The sequence below is a fragment of the Cavia porcellus genome, unplaced genomic scaffold, assembly GCF_034190915.1.
Source record: "Cavia porcellus strain 051 isolate PalLab524CR breed Dunkin Hartley unplaced genomic scaffold, mCavPor4.1 scaffold_5, whole genome shotgun sequence".
Classification (NCBI taxonomy): domain Eukaryota; kingdom Metazoa; phylum Chordata; class Mammalia; order Rodentia; family Caviidae; genus Cavia; species Cavia porcellus.
Window position 1 is genome coordinate 6,599,091 of NW_026947488.1, and position 17,296 is coordinate 6,616,386.

Here is a 17,296-nt window from a genome sequence, read left to right on the forward strand (position 1 = left end):
GCTCAAGGCCAGCCTGAACTGCATAGCGAGACCCTGTCTCAAAAAGACAAAAAAAAAAAAAAAAAAAAAAAGTGGCCAGGGACCCCTGTTACTGTGGGTTTTCTGCATGGTGCGGAACCTAATTTTAAGGAACGCAGATGGTCAGACAGGGTACATGTTTAGAGCTGCAGCTGCAAACAGCAGAAAACCCTAGTCACAGGTTTAAGGGACAGGAGGAATGTCCTCGGGTCCAGCTTCAGGTGCAGCTGGATCAAGGGGCCCAGAAACCCCCCCGACACCCAGTGTGCTCTCTTCCACTGGGCTCCAGTTTCCCACGCGTGGCTTCCTGTTCGCAAGTGTGGCCCCCTCCCTCCCAGAGGCTCTGGGTTTATCGGTTCCCAACCTGGCCCCTCCCATCACCTCAGCAAGGCAGCTTCCCTGCCCCAAGAGCCCCAGGACCAGCAGGCACGAGCCCACAGGGGCCGTGACCCGTGCTGAGTGTGGGGTCCCCACGGAGCTGCCGCCAGCCTAGACCAGGGTGGACAAGGCAGGCGGAACTCTAGGTGCTCCCCGAGGTCAGCCTAGGGAGCTGCGCTGGGGAGAAACTGAGGCTGGGTTTGGGAGTAATGATACCCCTCCCCAGGGCACAGGGGCAGAGCAGGCTGGGGACGGCGGCCCCGAGGTGCCTCTGTACTGTGTGGGCTCGCTTTCGGGAGCTGGCCGGCCACAGCCCACTGCCTGCCCCAGTGCGTCCTTAGGGAATGCGCCCTAGATGAGCAGCAGCGGTGGGGGACTTGGAGAAGCCCCTCCAGGAGGTGGGCAGAGTGGGGGCCTCTCAGTGAGGGGAGCCCCCTGGGTCCCACACACTGGGGGCCCAGGGCCTTCTGCACTCTGGCCCCTCCCGCCCCGCCTCAGAGCAGCGTGCAGACGGGCCATGGATGTCTGTTTGTCTGGGCATCTGGGCTCACGCGCACAGCCCGTGTCTCTGGTGTGTGTCCCCACAGACACGGACAAGCCCACAGACAGCACACGCTTGTGTGTGCCTGCACATCTGTGCACAGGTGAGTCTGGGGGTGTCTACACCCACCCGGAGCGTATCCGTGTGCATGTCTGCGGGGTGTGTATGCACAAGCATGTGTGATGCACACACACCCTGGCCCTCTGCTGGGTGGGACGGGCCAGGAACAGCAGGACACACGGGAGGAGGCGGGAGCTGAGGGGCAGCCCAACCTGGCCCATGGCCCCTCACTAGGCCACGTCACCTGGCTGACAGAGACACAGTGCAGGCCTGAGCCCCCTGCTGCTGGACACCACAGAGAGGCCTAGCTGGGCTCACCCCAGGGCTCTGGGTGGGGCTGCGCCCCCACTTCATCTCCCTGAGCACTGGTATGCCTCCCAGGGGAGGCTCCTGTCCTGCACTGGACCCGCTCTGCAGGTGGCAGTCCGTCATTCTCCAATGCCCTGGCCCCAGCTCCAGGCTCTCAACTCAGCCCAGGGTATCCTGGGCCCCATGGGGTGCCCGCCAGGCCTTGAGGCTTCCTGAGGGCCGGTTCCTGAGCCTGTCACTGGCTGATAGGGACAGGAAATGTGCTGTGGCCTTGCCGATAACCCTGATAACCTAGCTGTGCCCTCACAGCCTCCCAGGCCCCAGGCTATCAGTGCAGCACTGTCTGTGAGCCCTGCTGACCTCCTGACCTCACCCCAGTGTTTGCAAACTCAGGTGCTTGAGGGGGGCAGCGGAATCAGGGATTGGAGAAAGCCTGCCTCTGGCCGGTGGCAGCCGCTCCTGTGCCCCACAGGTCCTTCTGTACCTGCTGTAGCCCCCGCCGCTTGGGTGCTGCAGGGACTCTGGTCCGATCCCCTCTGCTCACCGCCTCCAGATTCTCCCAGCTCAAACCAGCTCAGCCAGCTCTGAGTGGACCGGGCAGCCCTGAAGCCCCCACTGCCAGCCAGGGCCGGCCCTCCGCTGGGGTTTCCAGCGCCCGCACAGGAATCATGCTCAGGCTGCTGGAGGGCCTGTTTCCCACTGTGTCCGGCAAGCACTTGGTGGGACACCGATCAGCCCTGGCCCCGCGGAGACAGGACAAGGACAGATGCAGGCATGGGGGACATCAGAGGGCAGCCAGCTCAAAAAAGCTAGTGACGCAGGGACCGGCCGGCACCAAGGCCCCAGGGTGGGCTCTGCCCGCCATGCCCAAGGGACAGCTGGTGTGGCCAGAGCTGGGCGCAGCAGTGATGGATACAGTCGTCCTGGGCAGACCCCGGAGGCCAACAGGGACCGGCCTCAGAGGTACCCAGACCACAGCCAAGGCACAGGGATGCCTCGGCCACTCAGTTTCGAGAGAAGAAACCTGAAGACCCATGTTCTCTTCAAAGAAAACAAGTTTTATTTTTATAATCAGAATATTCTAATAAAAATATTATAATAATATTAGCTACCTTTGTTTTCCGGGCCTTGACATACCAGGCGTGCCACAGAGCGCCTGCAAGCTCAGCTCCCTGAGGTAGGTCAGAGGGACACCTGGGGCCCAGCCTGCCCACGCCACACGCCATCCGCGCACCCCTCCTGGGCTCCGAGGGGGCCCTCCCCGCCCAGCACAGAACTTCTCCCCTCCCCTCTACCAGGCAGCAGGGGGCCCGGGCCCGGGGGAAGGGGAGGTGGGGCACAGGGGCCTGCACCCTGCCCTCCCCAGGCCCGCTGGGCTGGGAGCTGCCGGTGACTCAGCCTCACGGCGACAGACACACAGCAGAGAGCTCGGCCCCGCTGGCCTGACCGGGCAGGCGGGCTCCCTGCTGCCGCCAGGAAGCCCCTCGGGCAGTGATGGATGACGGGGCCGCGGACAGCGTTAGAGACACCGACCCTGCCGTGCCGTCATCGCGGTCGTGGTGTGGTCTCCCCGTGGAACCATCAGCAAAAACAAGTCTCTCAGAGTCAAAAATAGGTTTGTGATTCTGGGTGGCCGCAGTCTCTGCTGAAAAAATAGACTCAAATTCTGAAATCACTTAGTAGCAAACAAGGACAACAGGAAGGAAGTCGCAGTGTTCCGACCGACCGAGGGGCGCTGCCTGCAGCGGGCCGCCTTCCGGCCTTGGCAGCATGGGGTCCCCGGGAGAGGAGGTGGCGAGGCCCGCGGTGAGCGGGCGCCTGCAACGGGCCGCTGCGCGTCTCTCCTCTGGGCTCCCCTGAGAAGGCACCTGAGGCACGGGGTGTCGCACAGCCCGAGAGACGCCCTGGGGGAGCCGGGCTGCGGGCGCCTGCAGCGAGGGCAGGGACAGGAGGCCTCGGTGCCAGGACGCAGCGCAGCCTCTTCCGGGTCAGCTCTCCTCTACAGGTCCCCCGAGGCATGAGGAGACCTGGACGTGAGGGGAGCCAGCTCTCAGCCACCCAGGGCTCAGGCAGCACCCAAGGGGCCTCTGGGCACACCGAGGCTGGGGGCACCCGCAGTCCCCGGGTGGACGGGGCTCACTGCATCCTGTCGGGCTGCAGCTGTGGCGCCTGGTACTGCACGAAGGCGGTGCCCGCGGGGGCCGCAGCGGACAGAGCCTGCGGGAGGGCGGCGGGGTAGCCGTAGCCCACGAAGCTGGTGGCCGTGGCGGGCGAGGCAGCGTACGGGTACTGGTCGTAAGTGGCTGGCGGGTACTGGGCGTAGGCGGGGCTGGCGGGCGCGTACTCGATGTAGGGCGAGGTCAGTGATGGGACGGGGGCGGCCGGGATCACCACGCTGGGCTGCACGATGGCTTGCGGGTAGATGTAATGGGGCGTCAGCCTGCGGGCAAGCAGAGAGTCAGGGGGCACAGTGCCCGGCTCCTTGTCCCCCCTCCCCAGGCCTCTGCAGTTGGGGTGCCCCCCACACCCGGAAGCGGCTCACGGCCTCCCCTGTGGTCATAGCGGCCAGTGCTCGCCCACTCAGCTCAGGGGAAACAGCACCACAGCTGGATCCAGCCCTCGGCCAGTACGATGCACACTGGTGGACAACACCGAGCTCATGCACAGGAGTGCTGCGACTCCTGCTTCTGCACCCCCAGGCCACCCGGCAGGGAAGGGGCGAGGCTGAGGGGCACAGGGGGGGGGGCTCTGCTATCAGGAGGGGCCCGGGGCCCGAGTCCCGGGGGTCACACCAGCACCCCTGGGGTTCACTGCACCAGGTAAGACAGGCCCAGGATCCCTGCCCCGCCCTGGCTCCAGGAGAAGTAGGACATTCCCTGCCTGCACTCACCCTAGGGGCAGGGACAGAATCCAGGACAGCCCCTGGAGAGCACTCTGGCACCTCCAGGTTCTCCCGGACACCCTTTGTGGGTCCAAGAGGAGCCCACACTCTTATTCAGGAGCCCTCCGAGGGTCCTTGCGCAAGAACTGAAAACCCACAGTGGCAGAGCTGTGCCCAACAACCCTGCCCCTCGCCCCGGGAGGAGTCTGCAGGGTGAACCCAGAAGGCCCCGCCCCACCACGGCCACAGCGCTCTGGGGAAGAGGCATCAGACTGGGGTGGACTGTGCAGATCGGCTGCTGTCCATGCTAAACGCACTCAGACGCAGACTGACAGTCCCAAGCGGGGCGAGGCCGACTTCTACAGAACTGCCCCTCCACGGGTCCCCCAGAACTGTGATACACCACCACCAGTGCAAAGGAGGGAGACACAGACAGCTGTGCATGGCGGGGCTGGTTCCACGCAGGTCTGACCATCTGCGCACGGACCACCGTTCAGGGGTGTCACGGCAGTGTCCAGATGTCCCCCCGACCCTCCTGCGGTGCTCGGAGGTGGCTGCATCTGGAGAGCTGTGTGACCAAGCGGTGGTGCGGCGCTGCGCTCAGGACTAGGAGTGTGGCCGCTGCGGTCCTCGGCAGCCTGGACAAGACACAGCGAGCAGAGAGCCGGCGTCCGCTGCCTGCTCCGCGGCCTCCTGCCTGCTTCGGACCTTTCTGCTCTGGGAGCCACCCTGCCTTGACATCGGCCGCTGATGGACCGAAGCTTCCAGGAACTGTGAGCCAAACAAACCGCTCTGGGGTAAGGGAGGACCAGAACGCATTGTTTTGTTGTTGTTGTTGTCTTTTTCATTTTTATCGGTACCAGGGGTTGAACTCACGCCTGCTTGCAAGGCAGGCGCTTATGCTGAGAATCCCCAGCCCCCAGAATGCATTCTGAAATAAGAGGAAAATGTTCAAATGGAGAAGGGAACTAGCAAGAGGGGAGAGGGGAGAAAACAAGGGGAAGGGAAAAGAGAAACCTTGGAAATAGAGCGTAGCAAACGGGACGAGAGGCGGGGTGACGGGAGGGAAGGGGACCGCGAGAACCCAGACTGTGCCTGGACAGGGACCGACCCTGCCGCGCGGGAAAGAAACCTGTCCGCCTCTAACTTTGGGTGCCAAGTATTCTGCCCCAGCAAGGTGAGAGCAACCAAGGCAACGAGCATAATTAAAAATAACGCCAGGCAGGAGACCCAGAGGGGAGGGACAGGCGACTGGCCACCCTCTCACGAGTCCGTCCACGCGAGGGAGTCTTAACGTGGCTGCAAAAAGGGAGGGCGCTACCAACACAGGCCAGCCTCACAGACGGCACGCCACCACCAAAGGCCACATCTGTCCTTGTTGTTTGGAACCAGACATCAAACTCATGACCTTGCGCCTGCCAGGCGGGTGCTCACGCCGCTGAGTTAAATCCTTGGCCCAGTTTATCTTTTTTTTTTTCCAAAGGCCACATCTTGACGCACTAAGTCCATTAATGTGAAATGCCCAGAGTGGAGGAATCTATGGAGACGGAAAGATTAGTGATTGCCAAGAGCCAGAGGAAGGGGACAGAAAGAGCTGCTTAGAGGCCTCCTCCTGGGAGGACGGCAAAGCCCTGCAGCTGGAAGGCGGCGCTGGCCACGGGACCACAGAGGCCTTTAACAGACACGTTGGAGTGATCGGGGCGCTGCAAACACCCGGGGCGCTCCTGGCCCCATGTCTGAGGGCTCCCCTGACCAGGGCACCAGCCCCACGGCTGCCACAGCCACACACGGTGTGGGCAGCACGCAGCGCCCTGCACCCCACACAGGGACCTTGAGCAGCAGCTGTCCGGAGGCCGGGAGGCCTCTGCCAGGATCCCCGTAGCCGTTCCTTGGTCTGCTCCAAACTCGCGCCTCGAGGGAAGCACAGGGCTTCCCAACAGGCAGACCTGGGTTCCGTCTCACCCTCCGGACACCTCCCACGCCTGCCCCCGAGCCCTCTGCTGCTGGGAGGGGAACCACAGCTTCTCAGGGACCCGGGGCAGCAGACGGGGGCTGGACGGAGACTTCTCCTTCAGAGAAGGGGACTCCTGCAGGGCACAAGGAACCTCGGGCAGGGGAGTGTGCGGAGCAGGGAGCAGGGCAGGGTGGAAGAGGGGTGTGAGAGTGGAGGAGCAGGGCACGGCGCTGGGTCACCCGCCAGCACTAGACCCCCAAAGCTCAGTGCCACAGCCAACACCAGGCACGGCAGTCTCACCCTACCAGGCCCATCCCCGCCCATGCTCGGGAGCTCAGGCCCGGCCGCCAGCCTGGTCTCTGAGGCCCCAAGACAAACGCACAAGCAAAGCTGACTCCTCGGCTGCCACTGGCCAGTAGTCCTGGTGGCCCTGCAACCCCCTCATCTGTGGGAACCCCTGCTCCAAACCTCAGAAATACTCCAAGACCTGAAGCTCTGAAAACACTGGGCTCAGAACTTCTGCAAACGTAGGCAAGGCATCCCTAGGCAGCAGACACCACCCCAGGCTATGCACCCCTCAGAATGTGGGCCTGGCTAGGCCCTGCTGCAGGAACCATTACGCATGCTCAGCCTCACTCCTGCCCAGACCCTGCCACCTCCACCAGGTCCCTGATGCCCACCGCCAAGGGGAAGGGATGCGGTGCCCCAGCCACCAAGGAGCTGCTAGGCCCGTGACTTCAGCCCTGGGGGTACCATGTGCCTTCATGAGGGCTCCCCCAGGGTTCTGTCCAGCTGGCACACATGTGGAAGTGGCAGCCACCTTCCGAAGCATCCTGGAAGCCAGCAGATTGGGCGCTGCTCGCGCTCCATTTCCCAGAGGGAAGGAGGCTCAGAGAGGGCCAAGTGCCCTGGGCAGCCACACAGTGACAGGTGCCGGAGGTCCATCTGCTGTGGCCCAGCTGGGGCAAGACCCAGCATGGGCCAGGGCGGTGGCTGGGATTCTGCTGCTCGGAGGCCCAGGCTGGGACAGAACACAACCCAAAGCCAAGTGGGAGGAGCTGCACAGCGCAGGCTGCTTAGAGGGTCCCAGTGTCGAACCCCTGTACTTGGACGAGGCCCAGGCTCCCACCTCTGCCTCCTCGAGGGCATGGCCACCATCCCTGGCTCGCTGTGGGGACTCAACTCACCAGGGCAGCATCACCACAATCACCCACGCACCAGCCATTTCCAGAATGCCCCAGACATTTCTAGTTGGCACAACTGGGGGTTGGGAGGGATGCAGGGAGCGCTTGGCATCTTGTGGGCAGAGGCCAGGTCAGCTCCACACCTAGACTCACCCAGCCCAGAAGCCATTAGGACCCAGGCTGAGAGCTCCCTGCAGGGCACTACTGGCTACCTGGCGCAGACCCGAAAGGGCTTCCCACTGGTGTTACAACCACAGGCCCAGGTGGGGCAGGACGGCAGACCCAGAGCACAGGGCGTGGACACGGTGCAGGCATGCAGAGACATCCACTCAGCTCTTCAGGGACAGGGAAAGACCCAGTGTGCAGCCTGCTTCGACCCCAGGGCCGGTCCCGACTGCCTGACGCTAGGGAGCGGGGTGTCGTCCCACAGCCGCTGTAGCAGCCCTCCACCCTGGGAAAGTACCCCAAGCCCTGGCATTATCTGAACAGGGTGCAAGTCTGGGCACAAGCTGCCCGCCTGCCCACCAAGCCTCTGCAACAGTGGCCATGCCTGTAGGACTCAGCGAGGAGCCCAGCAGAGCAGCAGACACCCCCTCACATCCCCGGGGAGCACTCTGCTGCCACCCTTGGGAGCCGCAGCCCAAGTCCTTCCCCTCAGGCTGGAGGAATCACGTTAATCTCTAAGCTCTCAGGACGTCGCTCTGGGATCAGGAGCCTCCAGTGCCTCCACCTGCCTGGAATCAAACTCAGCTGCCCCGACCCAAACGCTCAGGCCTCGATCCACCCATCCTCCGAGGCACTCTCCCTTCCCTGCGCCCTGGCCACAGCACCTGCTGCCCTGGCCTGCAGACTCTTCCCCCGGCTCCTAGCCCACCTCCTCTGCCTATCACTGTGCAGCTGGTGTTATTTACCTGGGTCCCATCTGCCCTTCCCACAAGCCAGGGCACTCGCCTTAACCCCTGGGGCCCAGGTCTCAGGTCAGCCAAGCGTTTGAGCAGGTGCCCCAGCCCCCGCCCAGCCCTGTACCTCGCCCATGGCCACAGGGATGGAAGTGGAGCCTCAGCTAGCATGGCTGGGGGCAGAGGGCAGCGGAAGACCCCAAGCACAGGCTGCCAGTCTCTGTCTACCTGCTAGGTGCCTGAGAGCCCTGAAACATCCTCGGTCCCTCACCGAGTGCCCCCAGGTGTGCACGCAGGACACTGCTCTGCACCCCAGAATCCCACCAGCACGCCAAGACAGGCACAGGGGACAGCAGGGGCAGTGTGGGTCCTTCCTCCATAGAGACCCACAGGACCCAGCACCCAGCCAGTGGGGGTGCGTCAGGCAGGGACACTGCTTCCCTCCAGACTGAGTTGTGGAGACCACGCTGACCACCCGAAGCCTTAGGCAGCTTGGTCCTTGGAAACATGGTGTGCACTCCTGGTCCAGAGCTGCCCAGGTAAGGAGGGGACAGGGATGCGGATGAGACACAAGGGGCCGGTCCTGCTGGAACTGGACCAGGGTCATGTTCCTCCCATGGTCACCTCTGCTCAGAGCCCACATGCTCAGCACTGGCAGCACCCAGCTGACTTGACCACACGGAGGCCCAGGCGTCCAGGGCTCGGAGTCCTGGCCCAGAGCCTGGTTCCGACTTTCCAAGCTGCATGGTCAGTCACACAGGTCTCTCTGGCCTCAGTTTCCCAATGTGAAAACCAAGGACGCTCCAGAGTCTGGTAGAGGCTGCACTGGCTCCCCAGGGAGGGCACTGGATTCTGAGAAGCCCCCGGGGGAAGGCGTCTCAGGCAGCTGCTCACGAGACTCAAACTCAGGCAGGAAGTGTCAAGGGGACTCACGGAGGGCCTGCCCTACACGCAAAGCAAAACCTCGGTGAAAACTCCCTGGCCACAGCCCAGGCGGGCTCACTTCCTGAGCTCTGGTCACCGCTGAAAATGGCAAGTGAGCCGTTTCACTTTTTCTGCTCTCCAGGGACCTTGTCCCACCAGGCTGGAGGCCACGTGGCAGCACCGGGAGACACCAGGGGTGACTGAGGGACCTAGTGCGCAGGCGCCAGGCAGGCCGGAAGCCAGGCCAGGGGGACGGAATCCCCCGTGGCGAGGGAGCTGGGGACGCTCAGGCTCCTAAGGGCCCAGCAGACAGGCCCGGCAGGTGTCCCGAGCAAGTGAGAGGTCCTGTCTGATGATGCCAGTGCTCGAAGCAGCACTGCTGAGCCTGTTCAACGCCCAGCTGACCACTGCCCCCCAGCTGCACCCTAGTCTCGGCTGATCCCACCTTCCATTTGCTCTGGAATGTTCTTGCGCTCCTGTCTTTCAAATGCTCTTTAAAACACACATTCAAATGTCATCACTTCCAACGTGGACTGGTTCCAGGTGGCACCTGGGACTCCCTCCTGGGCACATAGCTGTCGCAGAGGCCTCCATGGGACCGTTGGGAGCTCAGCTTCTCCTGGCTACTACAGGGATGCCTACCCTTTCCAGGTCACTGGAGTGGCAGCCTGCAGTGGTCTCCTGGCTCACAGAGCCACACTCCCACTGTCCACTGTCCAGTGCCCACGGCCTGGCCCCTTGCCTTCCCAGCCACAGTGCCACCTACTGCAGGGATGCTGGGTCAGTAACACAGATCCCTGGACATCAGCCTGACTCCAAGGAAACGGTGAACTGACCCCGAGGGCGCAAGTTTCTGGTCTGCACCTGCCAAGAGGGAGGATGCCACCCCGCAATGGCCCAGGCCACCATGAGGGCAGTGTCCCACTGGGCACAGCAGTCTTCGGCCCTAGGGCCTGGCCCCAGCCTTGGGCCCAGGTCAGGCCTCCCGAGACCACATCCCTAGTCCCCTGCCCAAGGCTTCAGAAACAGGCCCTCCAACCCCAGCAGGGGGGCCTCTGCCCACCAGGGCCACGGAGGCCAGGCAACCAGAGGATCCCAAGAATGCCCGAAGGCTGGCTCCTGTCACAGCAGCCGGGGACAAACAACAGGTGCGGCACGGAGGGGGGAGGCGAGGAGGGCCAGGCACAGCCCTGCTGCACCGCTCCCCACTCCAGGAGAGCTGTCAAACAGGAAGTGAAGGTGGGGGAGCAGCGGGGCCACCCCAGACGCCCTCAAGGGAAAACGTGCTGCTGCGGTGGGGCTGCAGCTGAGTCGCCCTGCACCTGCCGTGCTGGGCCTCCCGCCCCACCCTAGCCAATGGCAGGGCCTTGCCCTCAGCTCCAGTCTCACAGCTAAGGGACACACAACGCCTCGCACAGGACAGGGCCGCTGAAGGGCTGAGCCAGGCAACAGGTCGGGCCGGGGGTCTCAGTGCCACGCTGGTGCCACCATCTCTGTGGGTCATGGAACTCAGAAAGCACTACCTCACAGGGCCAGTCACCCCCAACACGCAGGGCCAGCAGGTCCCTCAGGGGCTCCGCTGGGCTTCCTGTTTATGGTGCTCATCCCCACGCCGACCACCAGCAGACAGGCACGGACACGTCTCACAGGACCCTGGGCACAAGGCCCAGCTCTTCCCATCCTCCCTATCAGTGGGTGCCACACTGCCTGAAGCCTGCCATCCCATCACCCCTCTGCACGCACACGAGGCCCAGCCACGAGTCTCCACCAGGCACCAGGGCCCCCACAGGCAGGGGTCCTGGGAAGGATGGGGCCCATGGGGAGGCGCAGGCGGGGGAGAGGGTCACATGGCTGTCACTGGTCTCAGTGCTGTGTGCACTCATCCAAGAGCTGCCCGGGGCTGCTGGGGCCACAGGGACAAGGGCCTCGGCTGGTCTGCGTGTCCCAGCCGTGGCTTCACAAAAGCAGGCAGGTCTGCAGACCTTGCTGCAGGGCTGCAAGCTGTTATGACACCCCGGGAAAACTCTCGAGGCTTCTCGTGGCCAGGCCCTGGTCCACAGGCTCCATCTACGGGTCCCCCAATCTCAAGGCGGCCCTGTGAGCTGGTGCTGTCGCCCACCCCAGCACACAGACAGGGAAAGTCCTGAGAGTCAGCGTAGTGAAGACCCCAGACAATGCACCTGACCATGGCAGCTGGGACCTGGTCCTGTCCCCCACAAACCCCGGGCCTGACCCCTCCCAGGCAGAGCTGGTGCTCGGTCAACAGGCAGCAAGCACGCAGCATGATCCCCTTAAGGACCATGAGGGTGACCCGCAGAGAAGCAGCTGATCCTTTCAAAAATAGCCCCGGAGAGGCTCCAAGTACAGCCAGGCTGGGACAAACCTTGGCTCCTGGCTGGCCACAGGCCTTCCTGGTGCATAACCCTTGCCAGGAGCAATCTCTAACCTGCTCCCGCCTCCTCTCCTGCCTGGGCTACTGAATGTCCCACCAGGCTGGCAAAGAGACCCCAGCCAGGCGATCTACAGCAGCTATGTCAGCCCAGCACCATCACACAGGCTGGCGGGGCTGGCACAAACCACCTGCCACCCACCCGCGCCTCCAAATGCTGGCCTGGGCCCACACAGTTACAAGAAGCAAACACCAGCGGAGTCAGGTCCTCCTGGGGCCCGTTCAACTTAAAAAAGTGGACCAGAGACTCCCCCAGACAACAAAGCATCAAAGCTCTGGGGAAGCTTTGTCCACTGACGGACGGACGAACGTTTCTGACCAATCGGGCAGCGCGTCTGTAATGGCAGGGCCTAAAAGTGGGTCCAAAGCTGTCAAAGGCCAGGACCGGGGCCAGAAAGTCTGGGAAAAGCTTGGCCCCTCATGTGCGGACCCTGAGCCACCCAGGCTGCGGTTCCCACTGTGCCCTCAGCCATGCTAGGCCGGGCCCCACGGCCAGCCCCGAGCTGACAAAACTGACCGCTGAGTCAGGCCCAGCTGTGCCCAAGCCTGATTGTTTGTGAAGACAAAGGGGACGCTGACAGCCCAACTCTGCGGCATAGCCAGAGGGTGGGCGCTGGGAGCCTGCAGCTGACCCAGGCAGCCAGCCGGGCTGCAGCTCTGGGGCCACACAAGCAGGGCCACCCTGGGTCTGGTCAGGGCCTGGGCAGCAGCAGGGAGGGCCACCGTCCTCCTAGGAGCTTCAGCTCCACACTCACTGGAGATGAGAAGCCGACAGTCCCTGGCTCCTGGTTCCTGTTTGGGTCTCTCCTCCTTGGCAACCAGCAGTCTGAGGCCACTCCACAGTCACAGGACTAGATGGCCAGCCCACTGATCTGGTTACAAAACACCACTGCCTGATGGCAGGTGTGAAGGCAAACATACTGTGACCAACCCGGGTCCCCTTGGACAAACGGCACAGGATACTAGAATGGTGCAGGGGAGAGCTGGGGCGCCCTGCCCATCCACCCACCCTGCCAGGACGGCAGCATGTCCCAGAGCTGGGTCCTGAGGCGTACCCTCCCCACCTATCGTTAACCTGTCGGCCTCAGTTTCTAGTCTCTAACTAAACTGTTATCAGTACCCATCTCCAAGGCTCGATGTGAGGGCCAAAAGTAGGCATGGCGGGGGACACAGCATACAACAACCCACCAGGCACTCTTAAGGGCACTGTTCCTGGTTTCTAGATGCGGCAACTCCCGAGGATGCCCCTTGCCAAGATGGAGCCAGCCAGTAAGCAGCCAAAGCACAATCTGAACCCGGACTTGAGGGCTCAGGGCCCACCAACTGACAGATCCCGGAGTCCCAGAGACAGCTGTGACAGAGCAGGGCAGAGCCTTGGCATCGTGGGCGGGGCAGCAACAAAGGCTGCACAGGTCTGGGGCTCAGGCCCTGACACCCCACCCCCCAGCAGGGCCAGTTCCAGCCCAGGCCCCCTGCACACAGCAGGCCACTGAGGAGCACAGATCACCCTCCTCCTGTAGCTGAACCTCAGAGAAAGCACTAGGGGGTGCAGGGGAAGGCCTGCAGGCTGGAGTACCTCAAAACACCCTCTGAAGGTGACTTTGGACATGGACGAAGCGGATGCAAGGGTTACCCCACAACTATCTACCGCTGTAGAACACACCACCAGGAGGGCACGGGCAGACAGGGCCCAGGCTGCTCCCGGGTGCCCAAGGCCCAGGCTGCTGTGGGGCTCACACATAGCTGTCAGCACACGAGGCCGTCACGGAAGCCATGGCACTGCCTCACAAGTCCTGTGCCAGCAGCACCTGCCTCGGGCAGCGGAATCACCTGTGAGCCACCACCAGTGTGCGCCTGCACAAGACCAAGCTCCAGAGGTGGGACTTAACCCTGGAAAAGGAACAGCCACCGGCCCTCCCCAGCCCAACAGCAGGCCCCGTGCTGCACGGAATTCCCAGAGCAGGCTGGGAAATCTGACCAAGGGGGACCCTGGGGCTCTCGAGCCCCTCCCCAAGCAGCTGCTGAGTCTTATTAGAATTTTTTAGAAAATGCAGGGAGGTGAGAGCCCTTAAGTGCAAGGTATGGTGTGTGACTCCTAAGTGAATCACACACAAAGCCCACAGAGGCCAGGCCCACCCAAACCAGTGACATCTGGCGCTGGCCATGTCATCTGTTGCTGTATTCAAAGCTGCCACCTGTCCAGCTCTGAAGCAGGGCAGAGGGTGACGGCAGGAGCACAGCCCACCTTCCTAAGGCTGTCAGCTCACACTTCACCAGGGCCTGCCACCACAGGCCATCCCAGCTCTGTCCAGAGCCCAGGGAGAGATCACCGAGGTACCCGTGCCTGCTGCCGCAGCCACACAATCAGGGAGGGGAGTGGCGTTGGTGCCCGAAGGGGAGAAGCCCTCTCTGCCGCAGGGCCTCTCCTGCCTCACACCTCCCTCCACATCCCCAAAACACAATCACGTTTCTGCAAACTACCGCTTCCCCTGCCCTGCAGACTCAGAAAGCCATGGCCTGCTCACCTCATCTCGAAAGGCCGCCCACCCACTCCACACCAGCCGCATCCACTCACCCGTAGGTCCGCTGGATCAAGGTGGGGTGGAGCTGCTGCACACCGACTGCGAAGCCTGGGATGAGAGGACAGTCAGGGACACTGCCCCAGGGAGCCCCCCCCAACAAGGTAGAACCAACCTCACGGGCCATCATTCGGGGAATAACCAGCTTCCTCTCCCCTTCCAGGCTACCACTACTTACAGGCCCCTAAACATGCAGCAGCTAAAGCAGGCTGGCGGCCCTGGGAGTCGGGGAGTCAGCAGTTACTCTGACTGACTCCCAGTATCTAGCCTCGGGGCCAACTTCCTCCTTCAGAGGCGCAGAGCTGGCCACCGGGGTGCTGGTCCTATCCCTCAGGGTCCCACTCTCGAGCTGGGGGTGCCTGCCCTGTGCCAGCTCTGCGAGCACACGATAGCTGACTGCCACTCCCGGGGCAGGGGGGCCTTTTCCACCCGACAGATACCAACGCTGAATATAGAAACCCAGAAGAGCCCGGAGAAAGACACCAGCACTCACCCGTCTGCAGGCTCCGAGGCTTGGCGCCCAGATAGGCTAGGTTCACGTTGGCCTTTCGACCATCGATGATGGGGTTAGGGTCTTTGCAAGCCCTCTCCGCTGCTGCCCGGTCAGCCATGGTCACCTGGGGGAGCACGGCGGGTCACTAGCTTTCCTCACTGGGCCCGGGAAGCCAGGGAGTGTGGGCAGAGGGCTGGACTATGCCACCTTTCCTCCCAAAAGTGCCAGGAACACGTTCCTTCGAACCCAGCCCAGAGCCTTCCCACAAGCCGTGCCCCCCTTTCCCCGACTCAGTCTCCTTCCTCCAAGTTCCAGTGCTGGGAAAGCTGGCCTTCAAGGCCAAAAACAATCCCCCGGCAGATGTGACAGGAGTGAACCCTAAATCCTAGCCTGGCCTGCCACCAGAGAGGGCCACGAATTTCCTCGTGAGGCAGTTTGAAGACACTTGTCGTTGGAAGGGAAGTAACAAACGTGTCTTCACGACATTTTCCCTTAAGTTGATGCTGACTTGGGGCGGCTCAGGCGGCTGATGGAAAATACGGGGGGAGGGGAAAAGAGCCAAAGCGCCCAACACAACTTTGGCTGCAGCCTTTGCCCCTCTCGCTGGCCGCTAAGAGTGGCCGTCGGACCCCAAAACCTCTCCAGCAACTTAAGAGCCCGCATGGAACACAGCGGACCTCCCTTTCACATCGCGGTTGGGGGCGGGGAGGCGGAGAAGGGCGGCAGGTGCGGGCGGACGCGAGGTGTCGGGTGGCCGCCCGGAGGCGGAGGCGGCCGTGCGGGCCGGCAGGGCGTGCGCCCCGAGTTGAGTCTGCGCCCCGGGCCGAGATAAGGTGCGAGGGTGGGGAGCGGCCTGGCCGCGGGCCACTTACGAAGCCGTAGCCGCGGGACTTGCCCGTCTGGCGGTCGGTGATGACCACGGCCTCCTCGATGTCCCCGAAGCCCTCGAAGTACTTCCTGAGCGAGGCGTCGGTGGTGTGGTAGGGCAGGCCGCCCACGAAGATCTTGGTGAACGTGGTGTCCTTCTGCGAGCCGTGCATGGCGCCGGGGGCGGCCGGGGGCCGCGGGAAGCCCGCGCTCGGGGCGCACGGCGCGGGCTGCAGCAGCATAAGGGTCTTCCCGCCGCTACGGACCCGGGCCGCGCGGGGCTGCGCTCATGGGGGGCGGTGGGGAGCGCGCGGGACAGCGAGGGGCGCCCGTCCAGCCGCCAGGCCCGTCCGCTCACGCGCCGCTCCCGCCGAGCACGGCGTGCTGCGATCCGCTCCGCTCCGGCGCTGCGCGAACTCTGTGCCCCGGCGCCCGCCCCCGGGCTTTGTAGCCGGCCCCGCCCCCGCCGCTCGGACACGCCTCTCGCCCCGCCCCGAGCGCGGGGGCCGCCGGGAAGTGTAGTCCCGACCACCGCCCTGCCGCGCCCAGCCGCGCCGGAAGCTTGGGTCTCGCGGGCGCGTGCGAATAGAGGGACGGTGTGGGCGGGCATGCACAGCGTCCGGGCGCTGTAGGTCCTCGAGGTGCGAGGAGACGGGGTAGGGGAGTTAGGTGTGGCGCTTGTTAGCTTCCTGCTTCTGGAGTCAGTGTTTACCCCGCAGCCAGTTAGCCAGGGTAACATGTATCAAAAGGTGGGCGATTACAAGTGTTCGTCTGAACCCCCTAGGCGGACGGCCCTTTGTCCGAACCCCACCCCGCCCCACCGAGCTTCTGGGACTAACTGGACGGAGAGGCGCGGGCACACGCCTGAATCTCAGCATAATGGGAGGCTGAGGCAGGAGGATCAAGTTCCAGCTCAGTGTGTACAACTTAGCCATTTAATCAGGGCCTATCTAAAAGGGGTAGTGATTTGGTTCAACTCGTAGGCCTTGGGTTCAGTCCCCATTACCGAAAAATAAAACAAACCCCATGAACCACAGAAAATGTACAGAATCCGGCAGAAGCTCAATCAGAAAGTGGGTAGAGAGTGGAGATCGGTGGGCCGATGGTCCCAGAGACCCCCTGGGGAGTTAGTGCTGCGCTCTTAAAAAGTCCAGAGGCTTTGTCCTCCATGCCTGTCTTAGGGGGCTTCTGTGTGCCCAGCCAGGACGCCTCTGCACAGCGATCCTGGCCGCGTAGAAAGCATGAGGCCCCTGTTTACGAGTTATTGGGGCCAGGTACAGTGTGGCACAGGGCTATGGACCTCTGCTTTCCAGCTGAGGCAGGAGGACTGCAACTGGGCAACTGCGGAAGACCTTGTCTTGAAAGGTAGACGTGTCGGGGCTTTGCATTCCTAGGTTCAATCTCAGTACTGAAAAAAAACGCCAGGATTTTGAGGACTGGCCCCACCGGTGACAGTCCTGCTTTGGAGCGGGATCCGGGCCTCTCGGCCTCACACTGCCCGTCTCCAAGTGATTGGCTTGGCAGCTGCGGCTTCCAGTAGAGTCACTCCTTGTCCCAGCTCTGGGCACAGCGGGCCACAGGTGAGGCGGCTGCTAGCCGGTTCGGCCCCTTGGGGCAATCCAGTCCCTTCTCTGCCCAAGCCTCTGGGTTCCAGCAGCTGGGACCCCGTCCCAACCCCCAGCCTGCCCTGCCCTTTCAGGGGAGGAGCCCGCTCTTGGACCAGCCTCCTGCAGACCAAGCTTTCCAGCCCTGTACCCTGC

The 17,296-nt window shown here is 63.1% G+C and overlaps 1 protein-coding gene across 1 annotated transcript; it reads right to left on the bottom strand.

Annotated features, from left to right (window-relative positions):
• Nucleotides 1-2,343: 2,343 nt before the first annotated feature.
• Rbm38 (RNA binding motif protein 38) lies at nucleotides 2,344-15,954 on the bottom strand. Its single transcript, XM_003463640.5, has 4 exons — nucleotides 15,542-15,954; nucleotides 14,670-14,793; nucleotides 14,173-14,227; nucleotides 2,344-3,746 (listed from the first exon to the last, which is right to left on the bottom strand). The coding sequence occupies exons 1-4, from the start codon at nucleotides 15,776-15,778 to the stop codon at nucleotides 3,443-3,445; spliced, it is 720 nt and encodes a 239-aa protein (XP_003463688.1). The 5' UTR covers nucleotides 15,779-15,954; the 3' UTR covers nucleotides 2,344-3,442.
• Nucleotides 15,955-17,296: the final 1,342 nt, after the last annotated feature.